The sequence below is a fragment of the Nerophis ophidion genome, linkage group LG02 (assembly GCF_033978795.1).
Source record: "Nerophis ophidion isolate RoL-2023_Sa linkage group LG02, RoL_Noph_v1.0, whole genome shotgun sequence".
NCBI classification, from domain to species: domain Eukaryota; kingdom Metazoa; phylum Chordata; class Actinopteri; order Syngnathiformes; family Syngnathidae; genus Nerophis; species Nerophis ophidion.
The window spans coordinates 65289709-65317264 of NC_084612.1; the positions used below are offsets into that span (position 1 = coordinate 65289709).

The 27556-nt window shown below is 39.9% G+C and overlaps 2 protein-coding genes across 3 annotated transcripts; both read right to left on the minus strand.

Annotated features, from left to right (window-relative positions):
* Positions 1 to 127: 127 nt before the first annotated feature.
* ppcs (phosphopantothenoylcysteine synthetase) lies at positions 128 to 13851 on the minus strand. 2 transcript variants are annotated; one of them, XM_061888789.1, is made up of 4 exons: positions 13725 to 13851; positions 6408 to 6921; positions 6234 to 6337; positions 128 to 535 (listed from the first exon to the last, which is right to left on the minus strand). In XM_061888789.1, exons 2-4 carry the CDS (start codon positions 6916 to 6918, stop codon positions 209 to 211), a joined length of 942 nt encoding a protein of 313 aa, XP_061744773.1. In that variant the 5' UTR covers positions 6919 to 6921; positions 13725 to 13851; the 3' UTR covers positions 128 to 208. The 2 variants fall into 2 exon arrangements, with proteins under 2 accessions (XP_061744773.1, XP_061744782.1); XM_061888798.1 differs by lacking the exon at positions 13725 to 13851 and adding an exon at positions 7020 to 7092.
* Positions 13852 to 15627: 1776 nt separating this feature from the next.
* On the minus strand, positions 15628 to 20333 carry LOC133543912 (uncharacterized). Its single transcript, XM_061888825.1, has 4 exons — positions 19776 to 20333; positions 18441 to 18572; positions 17216 to 17539; positions 15628 to 16882 (listed from the first exon to the last, which is right to left on the minus strand). The coding sequence occupies exons 1-4, from the start codon at positions 19869 to 19871 to the stop codon at positions 15869 to 15871; spliced, it is 1566 nt and encodes a 521-aa protein (XP_061744809.1). The 5' UTR covers positions 19872 to 20333; the 3' UTR covers positions 15628 to 15868.
* Between the last annotated feature and the right edge of the window lie 7223 nt (positions 20334 to 27556).

Sequence of the window (27556 nt, forward strand, 5' to 3'; positions counted from 1 at the left end):
GTGGGTTTCAGTAGGCCTTTAAAGGATTTTTCCCCCAAAAATAAACTTACATTTGATTAAATACAGTAGTTATTGTTTCTACCGTATAATTGCAAGATGGTTCCATTGCTTCAAAATATTACCAACCTTGAAACAAAAGATGCATAGATTTAATGATTGAGGACATGATTAACCGTTTTTAGCAAACTCCAACTGATGCCAATAAAGCTTAGCCCGCTTGCTGCGTAATAAAATGGTCGTGCGCGGCGGTCAAGTTAGTCACGATCCTCTCCTCGATCTCCACCTCGTTTTTGGCGTCCTCTTTGGAGAGCACCACCTCGTCCTGGCTGGTCGGGGTCACCACCATCACGTAACCCCGCCTGGAGTCCAGCACGTTGGCCACCACCACCTGGTGCCTGTAGGTGTCCAGAGCTCGCCGAGCCTTCTCCAGCAGGATGCTGGCGTCCGTCTCCAGTTTGAAGGATATGACGAAGGCCTTGGGTGCCCAGTCCTTCACCAGCGGGGACAGGATTTTAGGGACCATATTCATGGTCAGCTGAGAGGAAAAGCAAAAAAGCTATATTAGTAACTTTTACACTAAACCACATTTTTTTTAGTCCACCTTATGAGATGCATGGCCGTCCTATCGGCATCAGCAGATCTCACTCATGAATGATTGGTATCGGAACATCCTTCCTTAGTTCTTGTGTTTTTAAAGCAGGGGTGCCCGCATTTTCTGCAGGCGAGCTACTTTTCAATTAATAAATGATAAATGGGTTGTACTTGTATAGCGCTTTTCTACCTTCAAGGTACTCAAAGCGCTTTGACACTACTTCCACATTTACCCATTCACACACACATTCACACACTGATGGAGGGAGCTGCCATGCAAGGCGCCAACCAGCACCCATCAGGAGCAAGGGTTAAGTGTCTTGCTCAGGACACAACGGACGTGACGAGGTTGGTTCTAGGTTGGATTTGAACCAGTGACCCTCGGGTTGCGCACGGCCACTCTCCCTAATCGAGGGGATCTACCTCATTCACATTTATATTTATTTATGAAAGAGATGTTTTTGTTAACAAGTTAAAGGTGTTTATTGATAATACAAACCCGGTTTCCATATGAGTTGGGAAATTGTGTTAGATGTAAATATAAACGGAATACAATGATTTGCAAATCATTTTCAACCCATATTCAGTTGAATATGCTACAAACAAAACATATTTGATGTTCAAACTGATAAACATTTTTTTAATGCAAATCATTAAGTTTAAAATTTGATGCCAGCAACACGTGACAAAGAAGTTGGGAAAGGTGGCAAAAAATACTGATAAAGTTGAGGAATGCTCATCAAACACTTATTTGGAACATCCCACATGTGTGCAGGCTGATTGGGAACAGGTGGGTGCCATGATTGGGTATAAAAGCAGCTTCCATTAAATGCTAAGTAATTCACAAACAAGGATGGGGCGAGAGTCACCACTTTGTAAGCATATTTTTGAACAGTTTTAGAACAACATTTCTCAACGAGCTATTGCAAGGAATTTTGGGATTTTACCATCTATGATCAGTAAAATCATCAAAAGGTTCAGAGAATCTGGAGAAATCACTGCACGTAAGCGATGATATTACGGACCTTTGATCCCCTCAGGCGGTACTGCATCAAAAAGCGACAGTGTGTAAAGGATATCACCACATGGGCTCAGAAACATTTCATAAAACCACTGTCAGTAACTACAGTTGGTCGCTACATCTGTAAGTGCAAGTTAAAACTCTGCTATGCAAAACGAAAGCCGTTTATCAACAACACCCAGGAACGCCGCCGGCTTCGCTGGGCCTGAGCTCATCTAAGATTGATGGTGCAAAGTGGAAAAGTGTTCTGTGGTCTGACGAGTCAACATTTCAAATTGTATTTGTAAACTGTGGACGTGGTGTCCTCTGAAACAAAGAGGAAATAACCATCCGGAATGTTATAGGGGCAAAGTTCAAAAGCTAGGCTGTCTGATGGTATGGGGGTGTATTAGTGCCCAAGGCATGGGTAACTTACACATCTGTGAAGGCACCATTAATGCTGAATGGTCCATACAGGTTTTGGAACAACATATGTTGTCATCCAAGCAACGTTATCATGCACGCCCCCGCTTATTTCATCAAAACAATGCCAAGCCATGTGTTACAATAGCATGGCTTCGTAGTAAAAGAGTGCGGGTACTTTCCTGGCCTGCCTGCAGTCCAGATCTGTCTCCCATCGAAAATGTGTGGTGCATTATGAAGCGTAAAATACAACAGCAGAGACCCCGGACTGTTGAATGACTGAAGCTCTACATGAAGCAAGAATGGGAAAGAATTCCACTTTCAAAGCTTCAACAATTAGTTTCCTCAGTTCCCAAACGTTTGAGTGTTAAAAGAAAATGTGATGTAACACAGTGGTGAACATGCCCTTTCCCAACTACTTTGGCACGTGTTGCAGCCATGAAATTCTAAGTTAATTATTTGCACAAAAAAAAAGTTTATGCGTTTGAACATCAAATATCTTGTCTTTGTAGTGCATTCAATTAGATATGGGTTGGAAAGGATTTGCAAATTATTGTATTCCGTTTATATTTACATCTAACACAATTTCCCAACTCATATGGAAACGGGGTTTGTACAAGCATGTTTAACACATATCGATTCCTTTCTTTCATGAAGACAAGAATATAAGTTGGTGTATTACCTGATTCTGATAACTTGCATTGATTGGAATCAGACAGTAGTGCTGACAACACCCACATTTTCGAATGGAGGACAAAAAAAGTCCTCCTTCCTGTCCAATACCACATGAAAGTGGTTAGTTTTTGGCATATTATTTGTCCAGCTTCCATACTCTTTTATACACTTTCCAACAAACACATTGGCAGCACACTCAGTAGCTTGCTAGCTTGTGCACGCTAGCTTTCTGAGACTCTTATTTTGTTAGCGCAGGCAGGATGAAGCAGGGCTTTTATTGTGAAGACAGGAAATGTGCAGTCGGTCTCTAGAGTTTTGACAGGAGGTACGGCGCGGGAGTTTTGAAATATAGTGTTTCTCGCTTTTCTGCCGGTCATTTTTTCTTAATGATCTGGCAGCAGCCAGCCGTAAATATCAATCCAGTGACAAAATGACATAGTGAAGACAATTTTTGGGTCTTTTAGGTCTATTTTTCAATGTCTGGCTGGCAATGGACTGACACACCCTCCACCATCGACATAATGGGCACCCTCTAGTTTAAAGTCAGCTTAGCTATTAGGTTGCCTGTTACTGGCAAGCTTCCGGTGTGCAACATGTTAATCCTCATTCTCCAGTGATAATAGGCCCTAATTACGCAAAACCAATCAGTACTCTTTCATGAAAATGGTCCTATATTAATTGGCACACAGATACTATTGGCACCTACATGAGAGCAGCTAGCAGACTGTTTGCCAAAACGAGGTGCATCCACACTTCAGCTCTTAAAAGCACTCAGTGTTGGAGTGGAAACTGGAATAGAGACTATTCTTTTGTGGACAGTTTTTTTTGTGTTAGTCACTATGGTCTTACATTTTTATACTTATGGACATTAATTACAGACTGTGGCTTTGTGTTTAAAAAAGAAAAGTGGGAGATTGTAAATGTTCTGTTTTTGCATTGTGCTTTTTTATGGTACTTACGGTTCGGCCACTCTTTTAGTGTATTTACGGTACCTCCCAGCATCCATTGCTCTACGCGCGGGCTCCGGTTGGAGGTCGGTGAATGTGAACGTTGGTGGCCAGTTTGTTATTGTGTTCCTTGAATTTACACTGAGTAAAATATACCTCTACGAAGAAGGTTGTGGCCTTTGAGTTATCAGTTAATCCTCATCCTCCAGTGATAATAGGCCCTAATTACGCAAAACCAATCAGCAATGGCACTTATGTACTCTTTCATTAAAATAGTCCTATATTGATTTGCACATCCCTAATTGTAATGGCTGACGTGTCTTATCTTGTCACTGTTGTGTGTAAACAGCAGCGACACATAATGGTGTGAGTCAGGGGTGAAGATGTCTGTGCGTCAGGGGTCTCCACTTTGCGCACACACAATATCCCGCCTCTAGGTATTGTATAAAAAGGCACAGGTACGTAAATGTGGGATGTATTTGTACAAACCCCGTTTCCATATGAGTTGGGAAATTGTGTTGGATTTAAAAATAAACGGAATACAATGATTTGCAATTCCTTTTCAACCCATATTCAATTGAATGCACTACGAAGACAACATATTTGATGTTTAAACTCAAACTTTTCTTTTGTGCAAATAATAATTAACTTAGACTTTCATGGCTGCAACACGTGCCAAAGTAGTTGGAAAAGGGCATGTTCACCACTGTGTTACATCAACTTTTCTTTTAACAACACTCAATAAACGTTTGGGAACTGAGGAAACTAATTGTTGAAGCTTTGAAACTGGAATTCTTTACCATTCTTGCTTGATCCAATCCAATCCACTTTATTTATATAGCACATTTAAACAACAATAACGTTTCCAAAGTGCTGCACAGCCATGTTAAAAACAATATTATGTTGATGTACAGCTTAAGTTGTTCAACAGTCTTGTCGTATTTTACGCTTCATAATGCGCCACACATTTTCGATGGGAGACATGTCTGGACTGCAGGCGGGCCAGGAAAGTACCCGCACTCTTTTACTATGAAGCCACGCTGTTGTAACACGTGGCTTGGCATTGTTTTGCTGAAATAAGCAGGGGCGTCCATGATAATGTTGCTCGGATGACAACATATGTTGCTCCAAAACCTGTACGGACCTTTCAGCATTAATGGTGCCTTCACAGATGTGTAAGTTACCCATGCCTTGAGCACTAATGCGCCCCCATACCATCACAGATGCTGGCTTTTGAACTTTGCGCCTATAACAATCCGGATGGTTCTTTTCCTCTTTATTCCGGAGGACACCATGTCCACAGTTTCCAAATATATTTTGAAATGTGGACTCGTCAGACCACAGAACTTTTTTCCACTTTGCATCAGTCCATCTTGGATGAGCTCGGGCCCAGAGAAGCCGGCGGCGTTCCTGGGTGTTGTTGATAAATGGCTTTCGCTTTGCATAGTAGAGTTTTAACTTGCACTTACAAATGTAGCGAATAACTGTAGTTACTGACAGTGGTTTTGTGAAGTGTTCCTGAACCCATGTGGTGATATCCTTTACACACTGATGTCGGTTTTTGGTGCAGTACCGCCTGAGGGATCAAAGGTCCGTAATATCATCGCTTACGTGCAGTGATTTCTCCAGATTCTCTGAACCTTTTGATGACTTTACTGGACCCACCTGTTCCCAATTAGCCTGCACACCTATGGGACGTTCCAAATAAGTGTTTAATGAGCATTCCTCAACTTTATCAGTATTTATTGCCACCTTTCCCAACTTCTTTGTCACGTGTTGCTGGCATCAAATTCTTAAGTTAATGATTATTTGCCCCCAAAATTTTTTATGAGTTTTAACATCAAATATGTTGTCTTTAAAGCAGGGATGTAAAAGTCATTTTATCTCAGGGGCCGCATGGAGGAAAATCTACTCTCATGAGGGCCGGTTGAGTAAAATCATGGCATGATAACTTAAAAATACAACAACGGCAACTTCACATTGTTTTCTTTGCTTTGCCTTGGCCCAAAATAAAACAAGCACATTCTGATAATGTACTAATAACAAATAATACTCGTGATAAAAAACTTCAAATTATTTAAACATTCTGAGAAAAAAAATTGGTGCATTTTTGAAGAACATAATGAACTTGGACTTAATCTCAGTGTATCTACAAAGCAATTAAACTAAGTCACAGCCCATCTAAGATTGAACCAAAAACATCAATAACAGGCATCGATAAAAACTGTTCTTTGTATCAAATGTCTCATTTGTCATTGCCACTCTTCACTTTTTGTAAATTTGCACAAACTACTTTAATCGTAAGTGGAGTTACCGATTGTTTATTTTACTGCTGCGACATCTAGTGGACACATTTAGAACAGAACTTAAAAATGCAGCTCAATTTTACACTTGGCAAACTCATCTCGTGGGCCGGATCGAACCTGTCCGCGGGCCGCATGTTTGACATCCCTGCTTTAAAGCATTTTCAACTGAATATGAGTTGAAAATGATTTGCAAATCATTGTATTCCATTTATATTTACATCTAACACAATTTCCCAACTCATATGGAAAGAGGGTTTGTAATTTTGCAGGAACCCTGTGCGAAAGACTCACTTGAAGAGGTCCATTCGAAGACTGAATTTTGTGCTCGGGCATTTCAGATGCCGGGATGTAGAAATCCGACACGGCCGCCGCCAGGTAAAACATAGCCTTGGATCCTGTGTGCAGAGCAAAGGAGCGATTAGCAGCGTGCTAACAAGGTTTAGCTTCTTCCCACTGCAGGTCTACCTATAGTGCTGAGGGCCTGCGCTGCAGCTTTGAGCAGGTGCAGATACTCCGACAGGGTGTTGAAGTCGACGGGGAGAAGGAGCTTCCCGTCTGTTACTTCACGGTAGCGCTTCAGCACTTTGGCAATGTTCGGGAGCACCTGCTGGTTCACCACCACCTCGCCCGCGTTGAACTGCAGGGTGTCCAGCATGTTGACGGCGGAGAACGTGCGGCTGTACGGATGGAGGGAGCGATGCCTGTGCAGGAAGATGACCGCATAGCCGGCGTCCAGGAAATACTCCGCCGATGACGCGCCCCTCTTGCCGCTGCTGAAGTTGTCCAGGAATCGAACGGTGCGCGACTCCAGGGGGACTTTGGTGCCCCCTGAGGTGATGAGAACCACACGGCGGCCGGCCTCGGCGTGACGCCGGGCAAAGGTGGCCATCTTTTCCTTGACCTCGTCCACGTGGGAGGGAGCGGCGAACTCTTCGGCGAGCTTGCCATCGATGGAGGATACTCTGGGCTCCGCCATGACCTGATAGGAGGGAGGCAACCGGGTAAGGAATGGTAACATCGTTTCACTTTCTTGTCTGCTGGGATCATGCAAAATTGCCACATAAGAGCGGTAACTACCTAAAATCCAGCCATGTTGTTGCACTTTGATGTAGAAAATCCAGATATAAGGCAGTGGAGCTGCACACCAATACAAAGATTAACATCCAACCCTGCAATGTCAACATAGCCTTTGTTGCAGTTTATTAAGCTTTAGACCAGGGGTCCCGTAAGGACCAGATGAGTCACCCGATGGCCTGTTCTAAAAATAGCTCAAATAGCAGCACTTACCAGTGAGCTGCCTCTATTTTTTAAATTTTATTTACCGTATTTCCTTGAATAGCCGCCGGGCATGTAATATGCGCCTGCCTTGAATTACTGCCGGGTCAAACTCGCTCCCCAAATTTATTAGCGCACGCTTACTTTTACCGCCGGGTCAAAGTCGTGACGTCACGAGTGACGCTTCCCCTGTCGTCACTTCCAAAATGGCGGAGGAGGTTTTTATTGCTTTTACTATGTGTAAACCAGGGGTCTTGTTCCACAGCCATACCAGGGTATCTGCAGGTTTCAGCAAGTCAAATTTAAGACTTTTTAAGACCTTTTTAATGCCACCTTGAATGAAATTTAAGACCGAAAAAAAAAAAAAAAATCTATAAATATAAGCGATGGTTGGGGATCCCACTGTACTACAACCTCAGTGACAATCAGTCAAGTTTACTTTTTGTATGTTTATTAATAAACACACTGATAAGCACCACTCTGCCAAACAGCTTATTAAAAATCTTGAGAGATCCAAAAACTTTGACATCCAAAACAAACAAACCAACACCAACGCCAGTAAAAACATAATAACCGAGGTGAGGGTAAAAATAAATTACATTCGGTCAATAATAGTGCAAAACAGTATTATAACAACAACAAAACACTGAACACACACTCAAATGAGCCTCAGTTGAGCTTCAGCTGGCTGTTCTCATTCACGAGTTCTGCCTCTTTTTCAGCTCACTCAGTTTTTCTTTGTATCTCTTCAAGAGATACAAAGAAAAATTAGTGAGCTGAAATCACTCACTTTTACTCGAAGACGTGCCGTAACTTTTACTCAAAGACATGCCCCGGAAAAAAAAAAAAAAAAAAAATGGCCCGACAATTTAAGACCATTGAGTACTTAATTTAAGGCCATTTTAGGAATTTCCATCCATCCATCCATTTTCTACCTCTTATTCCCTTTTGGGGTCGCGGGGGGCGCTGGCGCCTATCTCAGCTACAATCGGGCAGAAGGCGGGGTACACCCTGGACAAGTCGCCACCTCATCGCAGGGCTTTCTAATACCTTAATTTTAGATACATGAATTTAAGACTTTTTAAGGATCCGCGGATACCCTGCATACAGATCACACTGATGGTTGCGATATAAAACTACTTGTCTTTAACAATCTTACTAATATGCGCCAGACTATGTGAACCCACACCAAACACATTTCTGGAGAACATTGGCACTGTAATACATTATAAACGCAACATAAGAATTACCCAGAATTTCAATGCATCCATGACTCTTGGCTATATTATACACCCCGCTAGCAGCAACAAACCCCCCCCCCCCCCTCTCTCTCTCTGTGCGCCGGTTGAGGTGGGCGGGGTTGGGTGCGCGTGTATAATATAGCCAAGAGTCATGGATGCATTGGAATTCTGGGTAATTATGTTGCGTTTATAATGTGTTACAGAGCCAATGTTCTCCAGAAATGTGTTTGGTGTGGGTTCACAGAGTGTGGCGCATATTAGTAAGAGTGTTAAAGTTGTTTATATCACAACCATCAGTGTAAAAGGTATGGCTGTTGACCAAGTATGCATTGCAATCTTATATGAGAAGCAGCGATATGCATGCGTCCGAACGGCACGCAAATAGCATGGTGTAAAGGTGGGCGCGATGACATGTAGAGCAGTGGTCCCCAACCAACGGGCCGCGGCCGCTGATGAATTTTTTTATTTTTTTTAATCACACTCAATTTTTTACTGCATGCCATTGGTAAGCACAGGGGTGAGAAGAGGTTTTAAAATTATTAGCGCCTGCTTACTTTTACCGCGTGCCTTGATTAAGCGCAGGAGTGAAAAGAGGTTAAAAAATAATTAGCGCCCCAGCAGCTATTCTAGGAAATACGGTATTTACTAGCAAGCTGGTCTCGCTTTGCTCGACATTTTTAATTCTAAGAGAGACAAAACTCAAATAGAATTTGAAAATCCAAGAAAATATTTTAAAGACTTGGTCTTCTCTTGTTTGAATAAATCATTTATTTTTTTACTTTGCTTCTTATAACTTTCAGAAAGACAATTTTAGAGAAAAAATACAATCTTAAGAATGATTGTAGGATTTTTAAACACATATACCTTTTTTACCTTCTAAATTCCTTCCTCTTCTTTCCTGACAATTTAAATCAATGTTCAAGTATTTTTTTTTATTGTAAAGAATAATAAATACATTTTAATTTAATTCTTCATTTTAGCTTCTGTTTTTTTCGACGAATAATATTTGTGAAATATTTCTTCAAACTTATTCAAAAAAATTGTTCTGGCAAATCTACAAAATCTGTAGAATCAAATTTAAGTCTTATTTCAAAGTCTTGAATTTCTTTTAAAATTTTTGTTCTGGAAAATCTGGAAGAAATAATAATTTGTCTTTGTTAGAAATATAGCTTGGTCCAACTTGTTATATATTCTAACAAAGTGCAGATTGGATTTTAACCTATTTAAAACATGTCATCAAAATTCTAAAATTAATCTTAATCAGGAAAAATTACTAATGATGTTCCATAAATTCTTCTAATTTTTTTTGGTTGAATTTTGAATTTTAAAGAGTCGAAATTGAAGATAAAATATGTTTCAAAATTTAATTTTCTTTTTTTTTTTGCGTTTTCTACTCTTTTAAACCGTTCAATTAAGTGTTTTTTTCATCACTTATTCTCCACAAAAAACCTACCGTAAAGGAAAAAAAATGTAAGACGGAATGAAAGAGAAAACCCAATTTTTATATATATATATATATATATATATATATATAGATGTATTTATTAAAAGGTAAATTTAGCAAATTGGCTATTTCTGGCAATTTATTTAAGTGTGTATCAAACTGGTAGCACTTCGCATTAATCAGTACCCAAGAAGTAGCTCTTGGTTTCAAAAAGGTTGCTGACCCCTGGTTTAGACTGATATTCATCTTATGGATTTACAGGTTGTTGGGATTCTTTATTTGGGCTTAGGATTTACTGATAAACCGCTATGAAAGTCTAATTAATAACTTATTCAATAACCTTGTGGTTAGAGTGTTCGCTCTGAGACTGGAAGGTCATGAGTTCAAACCCCGGCCGAGTCATACCAAAGACTATAAAAATGAGACCCATTGCCTCCCTGCTTGGCACTCAGCATCAAGGGTTAGAATTGGGGGTTGGATCACCTAAAATGATTCCCGGGCGCGGCCACTGCTGCTGCTCACTGCTCCTCTCACCTTCCAGAGGGTTATCAAGGTTGATGGGTCAAATGCAGAGAATTTCACCACACTTAGTGTGTGTGTGACAATCAGTGATACTTTCTTTCTAACTTTAGCTGAATTCAGCTTCTGTTTTTTTATTCATTCTTTTTTTGCAGCCTTTTACATACAAGATTTATAGACTGCGCAAATCAATTCATAGTTATTAAAGACACTAACCTTGCAGAGACAGGAAGGCACTATTTTTACAGTTTTTCACAAAACTATATATATATATATATATATATATATATATATATATATATATATATATATATATATATACACATACATATACACACACACAGACATAAATATGTACACACATATACATATATAAATATATATAAACATACCATATTTCCTTGAATTGCCGTAGGGCATATAGTATGCGCCTGCCTTGAATTACTGCCGGGTCAAATAAATGGGTTGTACTTGTATAGCGCTTTTCTACCTTCAAGGTACTCAAAGCGCTTTGACACTACTTCCACATTTACCCATTCACACACTGATGGAGGGAGCTGCCATGCAAGGCGCCAACCAGTACCCATCAGGAGCAAGGGTGAAGTGTCATGCTCAGGACACAACGGACGTGACGAGGTTGGTACTAGGTGGGAATTGAACCAGGGACGCTCGGGTTGCGCACGGCCACTCTCCCCACTGCGCCACGCCGGGTCAAATTCGCTTCGCAAAAATAATTAGCGCATGCTTAGTATTACCGCCTGGTCAAACTCTAGACGTCACAAGAGACACTTCCCATGTCATCATTTTCAAAATCGAGGAGGCTGATTTCAATACCGGTAATTTGAAATCGCATAAAGGGAAGAAGATGAAGAGATATTCAGTAGGATTTAAGGTCCAAGCTTACGTCACACTCAAATTTTTACTGCATGCCTTTGGTAAGTGCCGGAGTGAGAAGAGGTTTTAAAATAATTAGCGCATGCTTACTTTTACCGCATGCCTTTGGTAAGCGCAGGAGTGAGAAGAGGTTTTAAATTAGTTAGCGCCCCGGCGGAAATTCAAGGAAATACGGTATATATACACGTATATGTATATATATACACATACATATATACACATGTGTATATACATACACAGACACATATATATGCATATATATATGCACACATATATATACTCACACACATTTATATATACATATATATACACACATGTACACATACATATATATGGATATATATATATATATATATATATATATATATATATATATATATATATATATATATACATACATATACACACATTCATATACATACATATTCACACATATATACACATGTATACATAGATATACACACATATATACACATGTATACATACATATACACACATATATACACCTTGGTATACATATATACACATATATATATACATACATACACACACACACACATATACATACACACACACACACACACACACACACACACACACACACACACACACACAGGTGCTGGTCATATTATTAGAATATCATGAAAAAGTTGATTTATTTCATTAATTCCACTTAGAAAGTCAAACTTGTAGAATGTACACATTCATTCTAAACAGACTGATACATTTCAAGTGTTTTTTGCCAAAAAGGAGATGATTATAGCTGACAACCAATGAAAACCTTAAATTCAACATCTCAGAAAATTAGAATATGGTGAAAAGGTCAGATATTGAAGACACCTGGTGCCACACTCTAATTAGCTAACTATCTCAAAACACCTGGAAAAGCCTTTTAATGGTCTCTTGTTTTGATTCTGTATGACACACAATCATGGGGAAGACTGCTGACTTGACAACTGTCCAAAAGATGACCATGGATACTTTAAAGAAAGAGGGCAAGACACTAAAGGTCATTGCCAAAGAGGTTGGATGTTCCCAGAGCTCTGTGTCCAAGCACATTAATAGAGAGGCGAAGGGAAGACAAAGATGTGGTAGAAAAAAGTATACAAGCAAGAGGGATAACCGCGCCCTGGAGAGGATTGTCAAACAAAACCGATTCAAAAATGTGGGGGAGATCCACAAAGAGTGGACTGCAGCTGGAGTCAGTGCTTCAAGAACCACCACGCACCGACGTATGTAAGATATGGGCTTCAGCTGTCGCATTCCTTGTGTAAAGCCACTCTTGAATAAGAGACAACGTCAAAAGCGTCTCGCCTGGGCTCAAGAAAAAAAGGACTGGACTGCTGCTGAGTGGTCCAAAGTTATGTTTTCAGATGTAAGTAAATTTTGTATCTCCTTTGGAAATCAAGGTCCCAGAGTCTGGAGGAAGACAGGAGAGGCACAGAATCCACGTTGCCTGAAGTCCAGTGTCAAATTTCCACAATCGGTAATGGTCTGGGGTGCCATGTCATCTGCTGGTGTTGGTCCACTGTGTTTCCTGAGGTCTAGGGTCAATGCAGCAGCCTACCAGGAAGTTTTAGAACACTTTATGCTGCCTGCCGCGGACCAATTTTATGGAGGTGAAGATTTCATTTTCCAACATGACTTGGCACCTGCACACAGTGCCAAATCTACCAGTACCTGGTTTAAGGACCATGGTATCCCTGTTCTTGATTGGCCTGCAAACTCACCTGACCTTAACCCCATAGAAAACCTATGGGGTATTGTGAAGCGGAAGATGCCAGATGCCAGACCCAACAATGCTGAAGAGCTGAAGGCCATAATTAAAGCAACCTGGGCTCTCATAACACCTGAGGGTGCAACAGACTGGTGGACTCCATGCCACGCCGTATTGCTGCAGCAATTCAGGCAAAAGGAGCTGCAACTAAGTATTGATTGCCATACATGCTGAAACTTTCCATGTTCATACTTTTCAGTTGGCCCACATTTCTAAAAAATATTTTTGGGTACTAGTCGTAACTAATATTCTAATTTTCTGAGATACTGAATTTGGGATTTTCAGTAATTGTCAATACTAATCTTCAAAATTTAAAGAAATAAACATTTCTTTGTGTGTAATGAATTGATATAATATGTAAGTTTCTCGTTCTGAATACAATTACTGAAATAAATCAACTTTTTCATGATATTCTAATAATATGAACAGCACCTGTGTATTTATATGTTTGGTCAAAACAAATACATTTCACTTTCGACTTGCTGCCAAGTAAGGAAAGTGAGAGTAAAATGTCATTGAGTACACAAACACAATGAACAAAGTTAATGTTTTATCGTCGACATTTAAATGTTATATATTACACAACAGTTTACTTATGCAGGTAATCAAGACAAACTCGTGAAAATTCTTACTTTTAGACGCCAAAATGTGCCGACAGCCACTCTTTGGACGTCCACTTCCGGGATCTGGCGACACTTCTTCTTCGCTCCTTGTAAACACCGGGACGTGACTATACTGCCCCGAGAGGCCGTCTTTGGAACTAATTACTAAAACAATACTGTTCAATCGCAGGTTTTCCTTCTAATTTTTCTCACTAGTGTTTTCAGTGAATATTTACATGGGTGATTATTAGAAAAAAAAAAACATCTCTACGACTTAAACGTACGGAGCCCCTAAAGGGACATGGGATTTATTTTTTTAGACATGTATCTCGTGCGCACGAGAAACTATCTCGTGGCCACGAGAAACTTTCTCGTGGCCACGAGAAACTTTCTATAAAAAAAATAAAAACTTTTTTTTTTTTTTTTTTAAATAAAAAGTTTCTCGTGGCCACGAGATAGTTTCTCGTGGCCACGAGATAGTTTCTCGTGGCCACGAGATAGTTTCTCGTGGCCACGAGATAGTTTCTCGTGGCCACGAGATAGTTTCTCGTGGCCACGAGATAGTTTCTCGTGGCCACGAGATAGTTTCTCGTGGCCACGAGATAGTTTCTCGTGGCCACGAGAAAGCATTGGATGCGTGCGCGTGGTTTGAGGTGTGTGTTAAAATGGCAGTTCAGGAGTTAATTCGGCTGTTTTTCCAACTCGGACTTCATTGTAAGGACATTGCTGCTTTGCTTGCAAGTCGTCATCGGTATATTGTGTCTGAAAGACATTTAAAACGAATTATGAAGGCATGTAGTTTGTTTCGGCGCAAAGGATACACCTCTTTGGATCGCTTGGTAGATTTCATTCAGCAGCAGTTACAAACAAGTGGCCTGCTGTGTGGATATAGGTGGATGTACACTAAATGCAAGGAGGATGGATTACACGTCAAGAAAGAAGAAGTACGCTTAATTCTTAAAGAACTTGACCCGAGGGGTGTTGAACTCAGAGCAAGGAGACGGCTCCATCGTCGCAACTATTTCGCAAAAGGGCCCAATTATATTTGGCACTTTGACTCTTATGACAAACTGAAACCATTTGGTATCTGTATAAACGGCTGTATTGACGGATTTCCCGGAAAATTATCTGGATGAATGCATTTACGACCAGCAGTGACCCAAAAATCATTGGAGGCTACTATATGGAGGCAGTGAAGAAATTTGGTGGTTGTCCGAGGATTGTCAGAGGCGATCGGGGCACTGAAAATGTTAAAGTCGGAGACTTTCAGCGTTTTCTCCGTCGCAACATTGATGACGGTTCTGGTATTGACAGCTACATCGAAGGGGCAAGCACACCAAATCAGCGCATAGAGAGTTGGTGGGGTTTCCTCAGAAGAGAATCAATGGAGTTCTATATCTCTATGTTCACTGACCTGAAGGACCGTGGTTTGTTCGGTGGTACATACTTGGACCGAGGTCTAATTCAGTTCTGCTTTATGAGCTTCATTCAGGTAAGCGACAATGCATTGTTTTATCTATTTTCTGATGTTTTTATTGACTGGCATGCACACACATGTAATATAGCAAGTGCATCTCTTTTTTACAAGTGGTCTGCAGAGATGGAATGAATCAACAGTACAACAGTGCCATCTAATGGAAAAACTACTGAATTACATTTTCGTTTTTGTCTTTTAACATCCTTCCATGAGCAGACAGTGGGTGTGAATATTAGCACTTGTGTCTCATGTCTATGTGTCTTCTTAATTACTGTTATTGGTGTCCTACAATACCCTATTAATTCATCATCAGTGTCGGGGGGTTTGGTAGCCCTAATAACCCCCCCCCCCCCCCCCCCCCGTACAGGCATACTGGGCAGCAAACTGTTTTTATTCATTTATGTTTATTAATTTATATATTTATATTTGGCCTTTTCCACTCATTTTCTCCTAACGTCATCAAAAACCTCAAGATTTAACATAATTTATTTGAAGTAATCTCATAACTAAATTAAAGAGCACATGATGAGAATAACAAATTGCATATTAATGTACTTTTCTTTCTCTCTGTACTGTTTTTCCAGGATGAATTAGACGAGACCATCAATGTGTGGGATGCACATGTCATCAGACCATCAAAGAATGACAGGGTGCCCAGTGGTCGCCCCCGAATCATGTACATGTTCCCAGAAAAAAATTATTTGCGAAACTCAGGGTATGTGATGTAAGTGCATGGTAACTCAAGAACTGCTCCACATGTGTGTGCTACAGGCCTGCGACTTAAACCACACAATGTGTTAAAAATGACTTCAATTGTGTCTTTGCACAGCACAGTAGATCCTGTGCAGAAGCGTAAGAAAATCTCCAATTTTCTTTGGTCGATGCTTCTCACATACCGTAGCAGGTGGTTAAGAGCAGTCTGCTCTTGTGGATTTAGGCTTTCAAGTGATGGTTTTATCATCTGGGCCACTTTCTTGTTAGTTGGCCTCTTAGAGTCATATATCTCCATTATGTTGTCTGTGGTTATGAGCGTTGGCATAGCATTATGAACACTGGAGTGGAAACAGTCAATTATAAACTTTGGCTCTTGAAGAAGAGCTTTGTGGGCCATTGTTAAAATAGCAGCCCGTAAATTGTTTTTAGGGGGCAGGCAGTGTGAGCCCATTCTGGAGAAGACATCAAGTAAGTCCTCCTCAACAGTTTCATCAATGGTACCCTGTAGTGCTTTTTCAAGCGACACACGCTCATTTTCTGAAAGAAATCTGGCAAATGACATCATTAATAGTTCTTCATCCACTGAGCTAACTCCTTTACAACAGGCAAGAACAAAGGCTGGTGACAATCTGATTGGTAGGATTTTGTGGTCCAGGTATCCTTTCAACCACACTCTTCCGAGCGCTTGCCATTTCTTCTCAGAATAGTCTGGTCGTAGCCTGGGTACTCGTTCATCTTCCCCCTCACACTGGTCCAAGAAGTGGTCCCAGAATGCGGAGTACGCCTCTCTTGACACACCATCACTGTCCATAGCTTTCTCATTTGTAAACTCCATTCTTAGACGAGCATTCAGTACTTTTGGATCCATGAAGACATTAAGGACATCATCAACTATGTTTACTCGTCTTAATTTCAAAATAAGGATTTCTTTGTCAAATGGATCTGGTGATGCTGGAAGACAGCTTGATGATACAGGACCATCATTGAATGTGGAATGCTGCAAGATATTTTAAAAAGGTAATTAGGTGTGATTATTGATTGATTAATCCTTTTGTGAACAGAAGAGAATCAAAGATTTTGACAATCAATGTATCAAATAGCATGCAAAAATGGTGATAATGTTGTGGTTTTAGATTTGCCGCTTTTCTATTTCATACAACGATGCATTAAATTACAAATGAGTTTTGGAATGTTTGGATGAAACATGAATCTAAAAACATATGCTTAGGATGAAAGATCTTCGGATGGTAATGTTACAGTTTTTGTACATTTTAAAAATGTAAAATGTAACAATTTTACAGGACTGTAAGACGTTAGTGCTACATTGTACCTGCATGCTGCTCAAGTCATGTGGATTCCAGGGAAGTGTGGTGTCTTGAGAATCACTATCATCACCAACAATGGGTCCAAACTTCACTTCAGAGTCCTCAAGAGATTGTTGAATGGCAGGATTAAGAGGGGAATCTGAGACATCACTTAACAACTGGTCTGCATCTTGACTTGGCACAGGCGTTAAACAGTCATCTTCAGATCCATGCCTTCTTGTTGACTGCTGAGTATGACTCCCAACATCCTCAGTAGGTTGTGTATGCAGGAGCTCTGTGTTACCCATCTCAGGAGTTGCAGATCTTGACTGGCTGATTGTCTCTCTTCTCTATTGATCATTTCATATAAAAAACAAGAAAACAAACAAATGTATTATCCATCCATCCATCCATTTTCTACCGCTTATTCCCTTTAGGGTGGCGGGGGGCGCTGGTGCCTGCCTACTCAGCTACAATTGGGCGGAAGGCAGGGTACACCCTGGATAAGTCGCCACCTCACCGCAGGGCCAACACAGATAGACAGACAACATTCACACTCACATTCACACACTAGGGGCCATTTAGGGTTGCCAATCAACCTATCATATTATCTATAGTTTGAATAATCTCATCCAAGCTGCCGGGTACTCCGGCTTCCTCCCACCTCCAAAGACATGCACCTGGGGATAGGTTGATTGGCAACACTAAATTGGCCCTAGTGTGTGAATGTGAATGTTGTCTGTCTGTGATGAGGTCGCAACTTGTCCAGGGTGTACCCCACCTTCCGCCCAAATGCAGCTGAGATAGGCACCAGCAACCCCCGCGATCCCAAAAGGGACAAGCGGTAGAAAATGGATGGATGGATGGAAGCTGCTATATATATTCATGTGACTATAACACTCTGCACCTGAGTAAATTATTTGGTGTATGCATTTTTACTTAATGTAGGATAACATTTAAAGCATTCGCAGACTTCCATCTTAACTGGAGATTTAAAACTAAAACTATAAATTATGGTTTCTTAAAGGCCATTTCTGTGCCCTCATATATTTCACTTGTGATTTATAATAAACATAGCTCCTGTGTCATGCAGATTTAATTTAAATGACACTACAGGAAACTATAACTATAAAAATATGTTTGAATTTTAATGAATACTGAACATTTTGGTACAATAAAATCTTCAGACAACACAAGTTCAGTACTGTTTAGCACAGACTGGTTCCATAAAAATGCAATACGAGTGCTTACTTGTTCATGGTTTTGCTGCATTGAGCCACTTGGAGATAGATCTAAATCAGAGGAGCTTTCTGGATGATCCACTTCATTGAGTCTCCTGGTCTTGTTCCTCAAGGATCGTGTCTTCATTGTCCTAGACCTAGCCTATAAAACGGTGAGCAGCAAATTGTGAGCTTATACAGACTTGACATAGAAATAAGACACTAGATTTATCCTAAAAAAAAAAGACATCTGTGAAAGTACAGATCACATTGAATAAGACCACAGGTAAGAAAGCAAAGGTGAATATCAACATCATATCCGTCATATGAGACAGGTGTGGTACACAACCATAATCAGTATTGGCGCTAGGAATTTTCAAAATGGGGCTCCACACTAAATTTTGGGGGTTCCACTTTTTTGTAAGCTTTTTAAAACAAATGATAAATGTATGCATTATCCTGTTATATCTCACATTCTGTATTGTGTTTTGGAAAAAGGTTGTTATAGACGTTACTTAATCCATTAAACAAATAATACAAAAGAAAACACATTTTAATGCATATGTAAATGTCTTCAGTTATAAACATTCATTCACATTCTTCTTTCCTTCATGGATTCTAACTTAATTTGTTTCTGTATGATTATTTAATAAGTGGTAGGTGTATTTATTTCAGTATAAAAGTGTAAACACTTTTTTGCTTGGGTCATGAAATGATGATAATGGTGTGCCAGGGCATACATACATTTTTTATTTACGCTTAAATCTCTAGAGTCTACAATAACTTCAGATCTATGCCTCATTTCTAAGTTTTTTTTTAATGTTGTTTCGTTTGTTTGTTTTATACCCTTTTTGTCAAACAAAACTATGTTTTTTTGTGGCAAACAAACATCCATCCATCCATCCATCCATTTTCTACTGCTTGTCCCTTTCCGGATCACAGGGGGTGCTGGAGCCTATCTCAGCTGCCTAGGATAGGTCAATAATTCATAAAAACATACATTTTCATTCAATATTATGTTTTGAGCAATGACAGTTTTAAAGAAAAAACAGCTTTGTTTTATTAGTCAACAGTGCACCTTTTTCTAAATTACATTTCACCTCTAAACTTTTTCATTCCACTTTTGTTATTTTTTATTTATTTTATTAGTATTTTTAGAATGTGACGTGGGCCTTTAAAACATTAGCTGTGGGCCGCAAATGGCCTCCGGGGCACACTTTTGACACCCCTGCTAGAGATAATAAAACATTAAATCTGATAAGTCTGTGGATAAAAAGCAGAGCCTGGCGACGCATGCAATCAATATAAATGGAATACCTACAGTAATCTATGTATTGATATCACAAATGTGGCAGAGGATAATTACTTTCAGCGGCGTTTTCTGTGTTGGCTCCATGTCCGATGATTCATCAGAGAGAAGTAGAATGTTGTTAGACTTGGTGGCTGTGTAGACGCGTAGCATTTTTAGTTTAGTCTGTTCGTACAGCTGGCCCACCGTGACTTCACGGGGCACAGGACTGTGACTGTAATCACAAATGTCAAACTCGAAGTCTTCTATCAGTCCTTTTGATGAATGCCCATTTGCAAAAAAACAAGCATTTGCCTGTCTCCAACAGTTCACCCATAGTCACTGATTTCTGGACCGACAGATTCCGTGTTCCTCCTCCTTTTCTCGTTCTAACCTGGTGATACATTCCACTCTCAGAGTGGAGCCATCCCATTTCAACCCGCCGGGTGATTTTGGCTGCATTTTTTTGGCCAGTAGCGGTGCCTTGTACAGTATTAGGAGTTCTTAACCTGTCTCTTAATTTCTGCATGAGGGAGGACTTCACTGTCTCGGCTCCACCCGACTCTTCGTTTGTCACAGTTCTTTGACGGCAAAATGCTCTGAGCGCAAGTCGATCCCCATATCTTTCGAGATAATTGCTTAACTCCTTATCTGTCATAATGCCTATGACATTGGTGTCGATCTGTAAAAAGCAAAACGTTTGCTAAATGGTATTTCCTACAGTAAAATAGCAACATTAAAAGTAGGCTATTTCTTACTTTATATAAAAGTTAATAAGTATCCTCACCTTGTCTTCTTTTAGTTTGTTGATGACACTTTCAGGTATATTCCGCATGTGAAGGAACATGAATAAATCTACTGCAGCCATCTTTGTTTAATAACAGGTATCAAAACTGCTGAGCAACGGGAGGTTATGGGCGAGGGAACGTCTTTGTTGGAAATAGAGCCGCACAAACTCCTAAACTGCCATTTTAAAACACACCTCAAACCACGTGCACGCATCCAATGCTTTCTCGTGGCCACGAGAAACTTTCTCGTGGCCACGAGATAGTTTTTATTTAAAAACATTTTATTTATTTTTTAAAATAAAAAGTTTCTCGTGGCCATGAGAAACTTTCTCGTGGCCACGAGATGCACGAGATACATGTCTAAAAAAAAAAAAAATCCCCATGTCCCTTTAGGGGCTCCGTATAAACGTTACCAAACATTGCAAGTGAAAAAAATAAGTTACTTGTTCGTAACGTTATATTGATTAGGTGATTTTTACTTATGTGTTTCTTGAGCATTGCAATGTTTTGGCTAAAAAACGTTTGATTGATTGATTGATTGATATTTTTATTAGTAGATTGCACAGTACAGTACATATTCCGTACAATTGACCACTAAATGGTAACACCCGAATAAGTTTTTCAACTTGTTTAAGTCTGGGTCCACGTTAATCAATTCATGGTACAAATATATACTATCAGCATAATACAGTCATCACACAAGTTAATCATCATAGTATGTACATTGAATTATTTACATTATTTACAATCCGGGGGGTGGGATGAGGAGCTTTGGTTGATATCAGAACTTCAGTCATCAACAATTGCATCAACAGAGAAATGTGGACATTGAAACAGTGTAGGTCTTATTTAGTAGGATATGTACAGCCAGCAGAGAACATAGTGAGTTCACATAGCATAAGAACAAGTATATACATTAGAAGTACATTTGAGTTGTTTATAATCCGGGGAGATGGGATGTGAATGGAGGAGGGTATTAGTAAAGTGTTGAAGTTGCCTGGAGGTGTTGTTTTAGAGCGGTTTTGAAGGAATATAGAGATGCACTTACTTTTACACCTGTTGGGAGTGCATTCCACATTGATGTGGCATAGAAAGAGAATGAGTTAAGACCTTTGTTAGATCGAAATCTGGGTTTAACGTGGTTTGTGGAGCTCCCCCGGGTGTTGCGGTTATGGTGGTCATTTACGTTAAGGAAGTAATTTGACATGTACTTCGGTATCAAGGAGGTGTAGCGGATTTTATAGACTAGGCTCAGTGCAAGTTGTTTTACTCTGTCCTCCACCCTGAGCCAGCCCACTTTGGAGAAGTGGGTTGGATTGAGGTGTGATCTGGGGTGGAGGTCTAAAAGTAACCGGACTAGCTTATTCTGGGATGTTTGGAGTCTAGATTTGAGGGTTTTGGAGGTGCTCGGGTACCAGGAGGTGCAAGCGTAATCGAAGAAGGGTTGAATGAGAGTTCCCGCCAGAATCCTCAAGGTGCTTTTGTTGACCAGAGAGGAGATTCTGTAGAGGAATCTCGTTCTTTGGTTGACCTTTTTGATCACCTTGGTTGCCATTTTATCACAGGAAAGATTAGCCTCTAGAATGGAACCTAGGTAGGTGATCTCATCCTTCCTGGTGATAACAATGTCACCCACTTTTATAGTGAAGTCACTGACCTTCTTAAGTGATGTAACATTTCTATGGCTGGGACTTTCAAAAACTAGTCCTGTGATGGACCAAAAGGGGGCGATGTTGCATTGCAGGCGAGACTGCAATGCAACAACCTGTTCCTCAATTGCAGGTATGAGCCATGATCAAATTTTTTGTATAGAAACGCATGATTTTGTTGTTATCAATGTATTGATGTTCCACCATCTATAGACAAGTAGCACTAACTGTACTTAACTGCATGCACTTGCATGAATAATGAGCACAAGTAAAAAGAACATGTTTATGAAACAGTATGACACACACACATTTATGGCCCAATATATTATTTTGTTCATGTATCTATTAAAATACACAATTCAAAACAGGTTAGTTATGATCAATTGATTTGTTATTGAGGTTATATGTAGTGCCTGTAGGACACTTTAAAAATATTGTGCTATGAAGTGCTCTGAAATAACAAATATTCTCGCCTAATGTCATGTAAACGTTTTCCTTTTTTGAAATATTTTAATTCTAAATTAATATAACTCAATTAATCCATGTATTTATTCTCTATACCGCTTAGTCGCTCTCTAGGCTATCTGTGACTTTTGGGTGACAGGAGGGTACACCTAAGACTGGTCTCCAGATTAACTGGCAGATTAAATTCTATATTTATATTTATGGCTCAATAACATATTGTCAATATTTGAAATGTAATTTTATATATATATATATAAATGTGTATATATATATACAGTGGGGCAAACAAATTTTTAGTCAGCCACCCATTTTGCAAGTTCTCCCACTTAAAATGATGACAGAGGTCTGTAATTTTCATCATAGGTACACTTCAACTGTGAGAGACAGAATGTGGAAAAAAATCTAGGAATTCACACTGCAGGAATTTTAAATAATTTATTTGTAAATTATGGTGGAAAACAAGTGAAGTGAAGTGAATTATATTTATATAGCGCTTTTCTCAAGTGACTCAAAGCGCTTTACATAGTGACACCCAATATCTAAGTTACATTTAAACCAGTGTGGGTGGCACTGGGAGCAGGTGGGTAAAGTGTCTTGCCCAAGGACACAACGGCAGTGACTAGGATGGCTGAAGCGGGAATCGAACCTGCAACCCTCAAGTTGCTGGCACGGCCACTCTACCAACCGAGCTATACCGCCCAAGTATTTGGTCACTTCAAACAAGGAAGATCTCTGGCTCTCACAGATCTGTAACTTCTTCTTTAAGAAGCTCTTCTATCCTCCACTTGTTACCTGTATTAATGGAACCTGTTTGAACTCGTTATCTGTATAAAAGACACCTGTCCACAGCCTCAAACAGTCAGACTCCAAACTCCACTATGGCCAAGACCAAAGAGCTGTCGAAGGACACCAGGAAAATAATTGTAGACCTGCACCAGACTGGGAAGAGTGAATCTACAATAGGTGTGAAAAAATCAACTGTGGGAGCAATTATCAGAAAATGGAAGACATACAAGACCACTGATAATCTCCCTCGATCTGGGGCTCCACGCAAGATCTCATCCTGTGGGGTCAAAATGATCATGAGAACGGTGAGCAAAAATCCCAGAATACGGGGGGACCTGGTGAATGACCTGCAGAGAGCTGTGACCAAAGTAACAAAGGTTACCATCAGTAACACACTAAGCCGACAGGGAATCAAATCATGCAGTGCCAGACGTGTCCCCCTGCTTAAGCCAGTGCATGTGCAGGCCCGTCTGAAGTTTGCCAGAGAGCACATGGATGATACAGCAGAGGATTGGGAGAATGTCATGTGGTCAGATGAAACCAAAATATAACTTTTTGGTCTAAATTCAACTTGTCGTGTTTGGAGGAAGAAGAATACTGAGTTGCATCCCAAGAACACCACACCTACTGTGAAGCATGGAGGTGGAAAGATCATGCTTTGGGGCTGTTTTTCTGCCAAGGGGACAGGACGATTGATCCGTGTTAAGGAAAGAATGAATGGGGCCATGTATCGTGAGATTTTGAGCCAAAACCTCCTTCCATCAGTGAGAGCTTTGAATGGTTGACCAAAAACTTATTTTCCACCATAATTTACAAATAAATTATTCAAAATTCCTTCAATGTGAATTCTTGGATATTTTTTTTTCACATTCTGTCTCTCACAGTTGAAGTGTACCTATGATGAAAATTACAGACCTTTGTCATCATTTTAAGGGGGAGAACTTGCACAATCAGTGGCTGACTAAATACTTTTTTGCCCCACTGTATATCGATATATACCGTATTTCCTTGAATTACCGCCGGGGCGCTCATTAATTTAAAACCTCTTCTCACTGCTGCGCTTACCAAAGGCATGCGGTAAAAGGAAGCATGCGCTAATTATTTTAAAACCTCTTCTCACTCCGGCACTTACCAAAGGTATGCAGTAAATATTTGAGTGTGATGTAAGCTTGGACCTTAAATCCTACTGAATAGCTCTTAATCTTCTTCCCTCTATGTGATTTCAAATTACTGGTATAGAAATCAGCCTCCTCCATTTTGAAAATGATGACAGGGGAAGTGTCACTCGTGACGTCACAGGTTTTGACCAGGCGGTAATACTAAGCATGCGCTAATTATTTTGCGAAGCGAGTTTGACCCGGCAGTAATTCAAGGCAGGCGCATACTATATGCCCTGCGGCAATTCAAGGAAATACGGTATATATATCCAGGAAACAACCAAACAAAAAAAGGTATTAACGTCAGGTAACCTATAATGCATGACTGGTTGTTTCTCTATACCATGGGTGCCCAAAATTTTGCCTCCAAGGGCCAAAGTGAAAATGTGCCAATGGTCCGCGGGCCAAACACAGCGTGTCCAAAGTGTAACTCGTAGCTAATTTTTAAACAGCAAAATCGCATTTAGATATTAACATGCCAGCTTTTTTGCTTATTTTGTAGTTATTTGACGTATGATACCTGTTAGCATGCCATTTTTTAGCATCCTAGCTTTTTTTAAAGCTAATTTTGTAGCTTCACACATGTCTCAGTCATATTTTAGTACTTGATTCATGCTAACATCAGCATGCTACTGTAGCATTTTAAACACATTTTTCAGGTAGACAAATAAGAGTAATATATTTTATTACTAGATGCATGTTGGAGTTAGCATTTCAGCTGGCTAACATTAGCATGCTGGCTTTTTTTCACTAATACGAACTGTAAGCATTATATTGTAAGCATATTAGCATAGTGTCTATTTTTTTAGCTCGTTTTGCACATACTTTACGGTTACTTCACGCTATCTGGCTAGCGTGCGAACCGTTAGCATTTCAGTTCGGCTTTGGCACTTCAGCAAGCACACAAAATGTTGCCCAAAATTAAAACATTTTTGTGACGTTTGCCAGGCATGGTATTTATGGTGCTTCTTCCAAGATGCCGTTCGGGCTCGGACATAGCGTAAAAGTAAGAAATGCTGGATTATTTAACTAAAAACAGGCTAAGAACAAAAACACTAGTGCTAAGTAGAAAAGACATACCAAAAGTGCTAGCATGGAAGCTAGGGAACTAAACACAGGAATAGCATGGAAGCTAACAAGTACAAAAACAGGTTTACCAATGTCGGGGGTTAGCGTCGTCACTTGTTGTGGGAAACAAAAGCTGGGATGCGTGCTTGAAACAACGGAAAAGGCAGGCTTAAATAAGGGACAGTAATTTACAACAGGTGTGCGTCAAAAGCAAGGAACAGGTGAAACTTAAAGGTAACCATGGTGACAGAATAAACCAGGAAGTGCACAAACAAAGTCGAAAGTCCACATAACAAACGATCCGGGCAACGGATCGTAACATTTTTTTATCAATTTGAAAAGAAAAATGTATTGGTTTTGAAGGTGAAAACTACACAAATGCCACAACTCCCCATGCTTTGAAGTAGCGGAGCTCATCATATCCGATAAATGGCGACTTGTTAGCCTGCTGACATGCAATCAATGATTGTGTGAGGTTGAAAGATGCCAGTATGAATATAGATTACATTTAGGAAATTACTTGGTGGGCCAAATTTGGCCCCCGGTCCTCCCCTTTGGGCACCGATGGTCTGTACTGTATGGTTACAGAATGAATGTCAACAATACATATTTTGACAAGCTCATACAGTATATGAATGATTATAAAAAGTGCAAAAGCAATTGTTCTATATCTACTGTATTTTAGGCATTTTTTGAAAAGTTAATCCCATCAGTCCATTACTTATGTTGCTAACTATGGGATTACGCAACTGGTTGCATTTTTTCCTTATGAAGCAGCACATTTTATCACAACACCGGCCATAAACTTGAGGGTTGCTGGTTCGAATCCAGCTTCTGCCATCCCATCCACTACCGTTCTGTCCTTGTGCAAGATTTCATCCACTTTGCTCCCAGTACCACCCATACTAAGGTATATGTAGCTCAAATGTTGATAATGTTTTTTTTCAGAGTGCTTTGAATCATGAGAGAAAAAGCGCTATATAAATATAATTCACTTTACAATTCACTGAAAATAAAACATAAAATACTGTATGTGATGTATCGTATTGTAACTGTGTGCATGTTCGAAAAACACAATTAATCGAATGAAAAATATAACAATATTAGATCATTTTGAACATATACAGTACATGTACAAAATGTCGGTATGTATTGGCAATCCAGTTCTGGCAATGGTGTGCCGTCAGGACCAGCTAGACCTTTTCTGCTGGCCTACCATAAATCATAATCATAAATGAATAAAATTTCATTTTATTTTTAATTTACTTTTCATAAATGAACCGGCGACTGTGCAGTTTAACGAACGGAAGACATTCAGTTAACAGACAGTTGCGATAGCCGATCAGATCCCAAGTTTTTGACAGTAGCCCGTCTGGGTAGCCTTACGTTGAACATGACTGTGATTGGATACTCACTTGTCACTCCCAAATATTCAATCAAAAGTTGTGAAAGAAGAAAGTGGCACCGGAGCCATACCCGGCCAGCGGAGAAATCAGCGGTATTCACTTTTCTAACCAACAAACTCAACAAAAAAGCCGAGCAAAATGTTGATTAGGTGGCAGATATATACAGTATTTGCAAGAAGGATATTTAAAGAGGGACTAGATCTCGTGAAACGAGGTCAGCCAACCCCGGAAACATGTTAAGCTGTCCTGGCGGTGAAATGGTTCCACTCGAATCAACCGACTTCGAGCGGTACCAATGGCTTTACAAATTGTTCAAAAATACTTTTTCATATTCAAAATGTTTTTTTTTTACAATTATTTTAGTTTTGACAGTACCACATTCGATATGGGTTTATTGATTTTTAAATGCGCCAAAAAATAGCCCGATTTCTATTGACAAATTCAGGTGATTGAATGCCCAGTCGTGCGCAAGCAGTGGTGTGCCGTCAGGGCCAGCTAGACTTTTTCTGCTAGCCTACCATAAATCACGATCATAAATGA

Excerpts from the sequence above, each read along its gene's own strand:
- ppcs (XM_061888789.1), bottom strand. The coding sequence starts at position 6,918 with ATGGCGGAGCCCAGAGTATCCTCCATCGATGGCAAGCTCGCCGAAGAG. Across the intron at positions 6,338-6,407 it reads GCAGGCCCTCAGCACTATAG|GATCCAAGGCTATGTTTTAC; the intron begins GTAGACCTGCAG and ends CTCTGCACACAG. Across the intron at positions 536-6,233 it reads CTTCGAATGGACCTCTTCAA|CTGACCATGAATATGGTCCC; the intron begins GTGAGTCTTTCG and ends TTTTCCTCTCAG.
- LOC133543912 (XM_061888825.1), bottom strand. The coding sequence starts at position 19,871 with ATGCTACGCGTCTACACAGCCACCAAGTCTAACAACATTCTACTTCTC. Across the intron at positions 17,540-18,440 it reads TGCAGCAAAACCATGAACAA|AGAAGAGAGACAATCAGCCA; the intron begins GTAAGCACTCGT and ends AATGATCAATAG. Across the intron at positions 16,883-17,215 it reads ATGACTTGAGCAGCATGCAG|CATTCCACATTCAATGATGG; the intron begins GTACAATGTAGC and ends AATATCTTGCAG.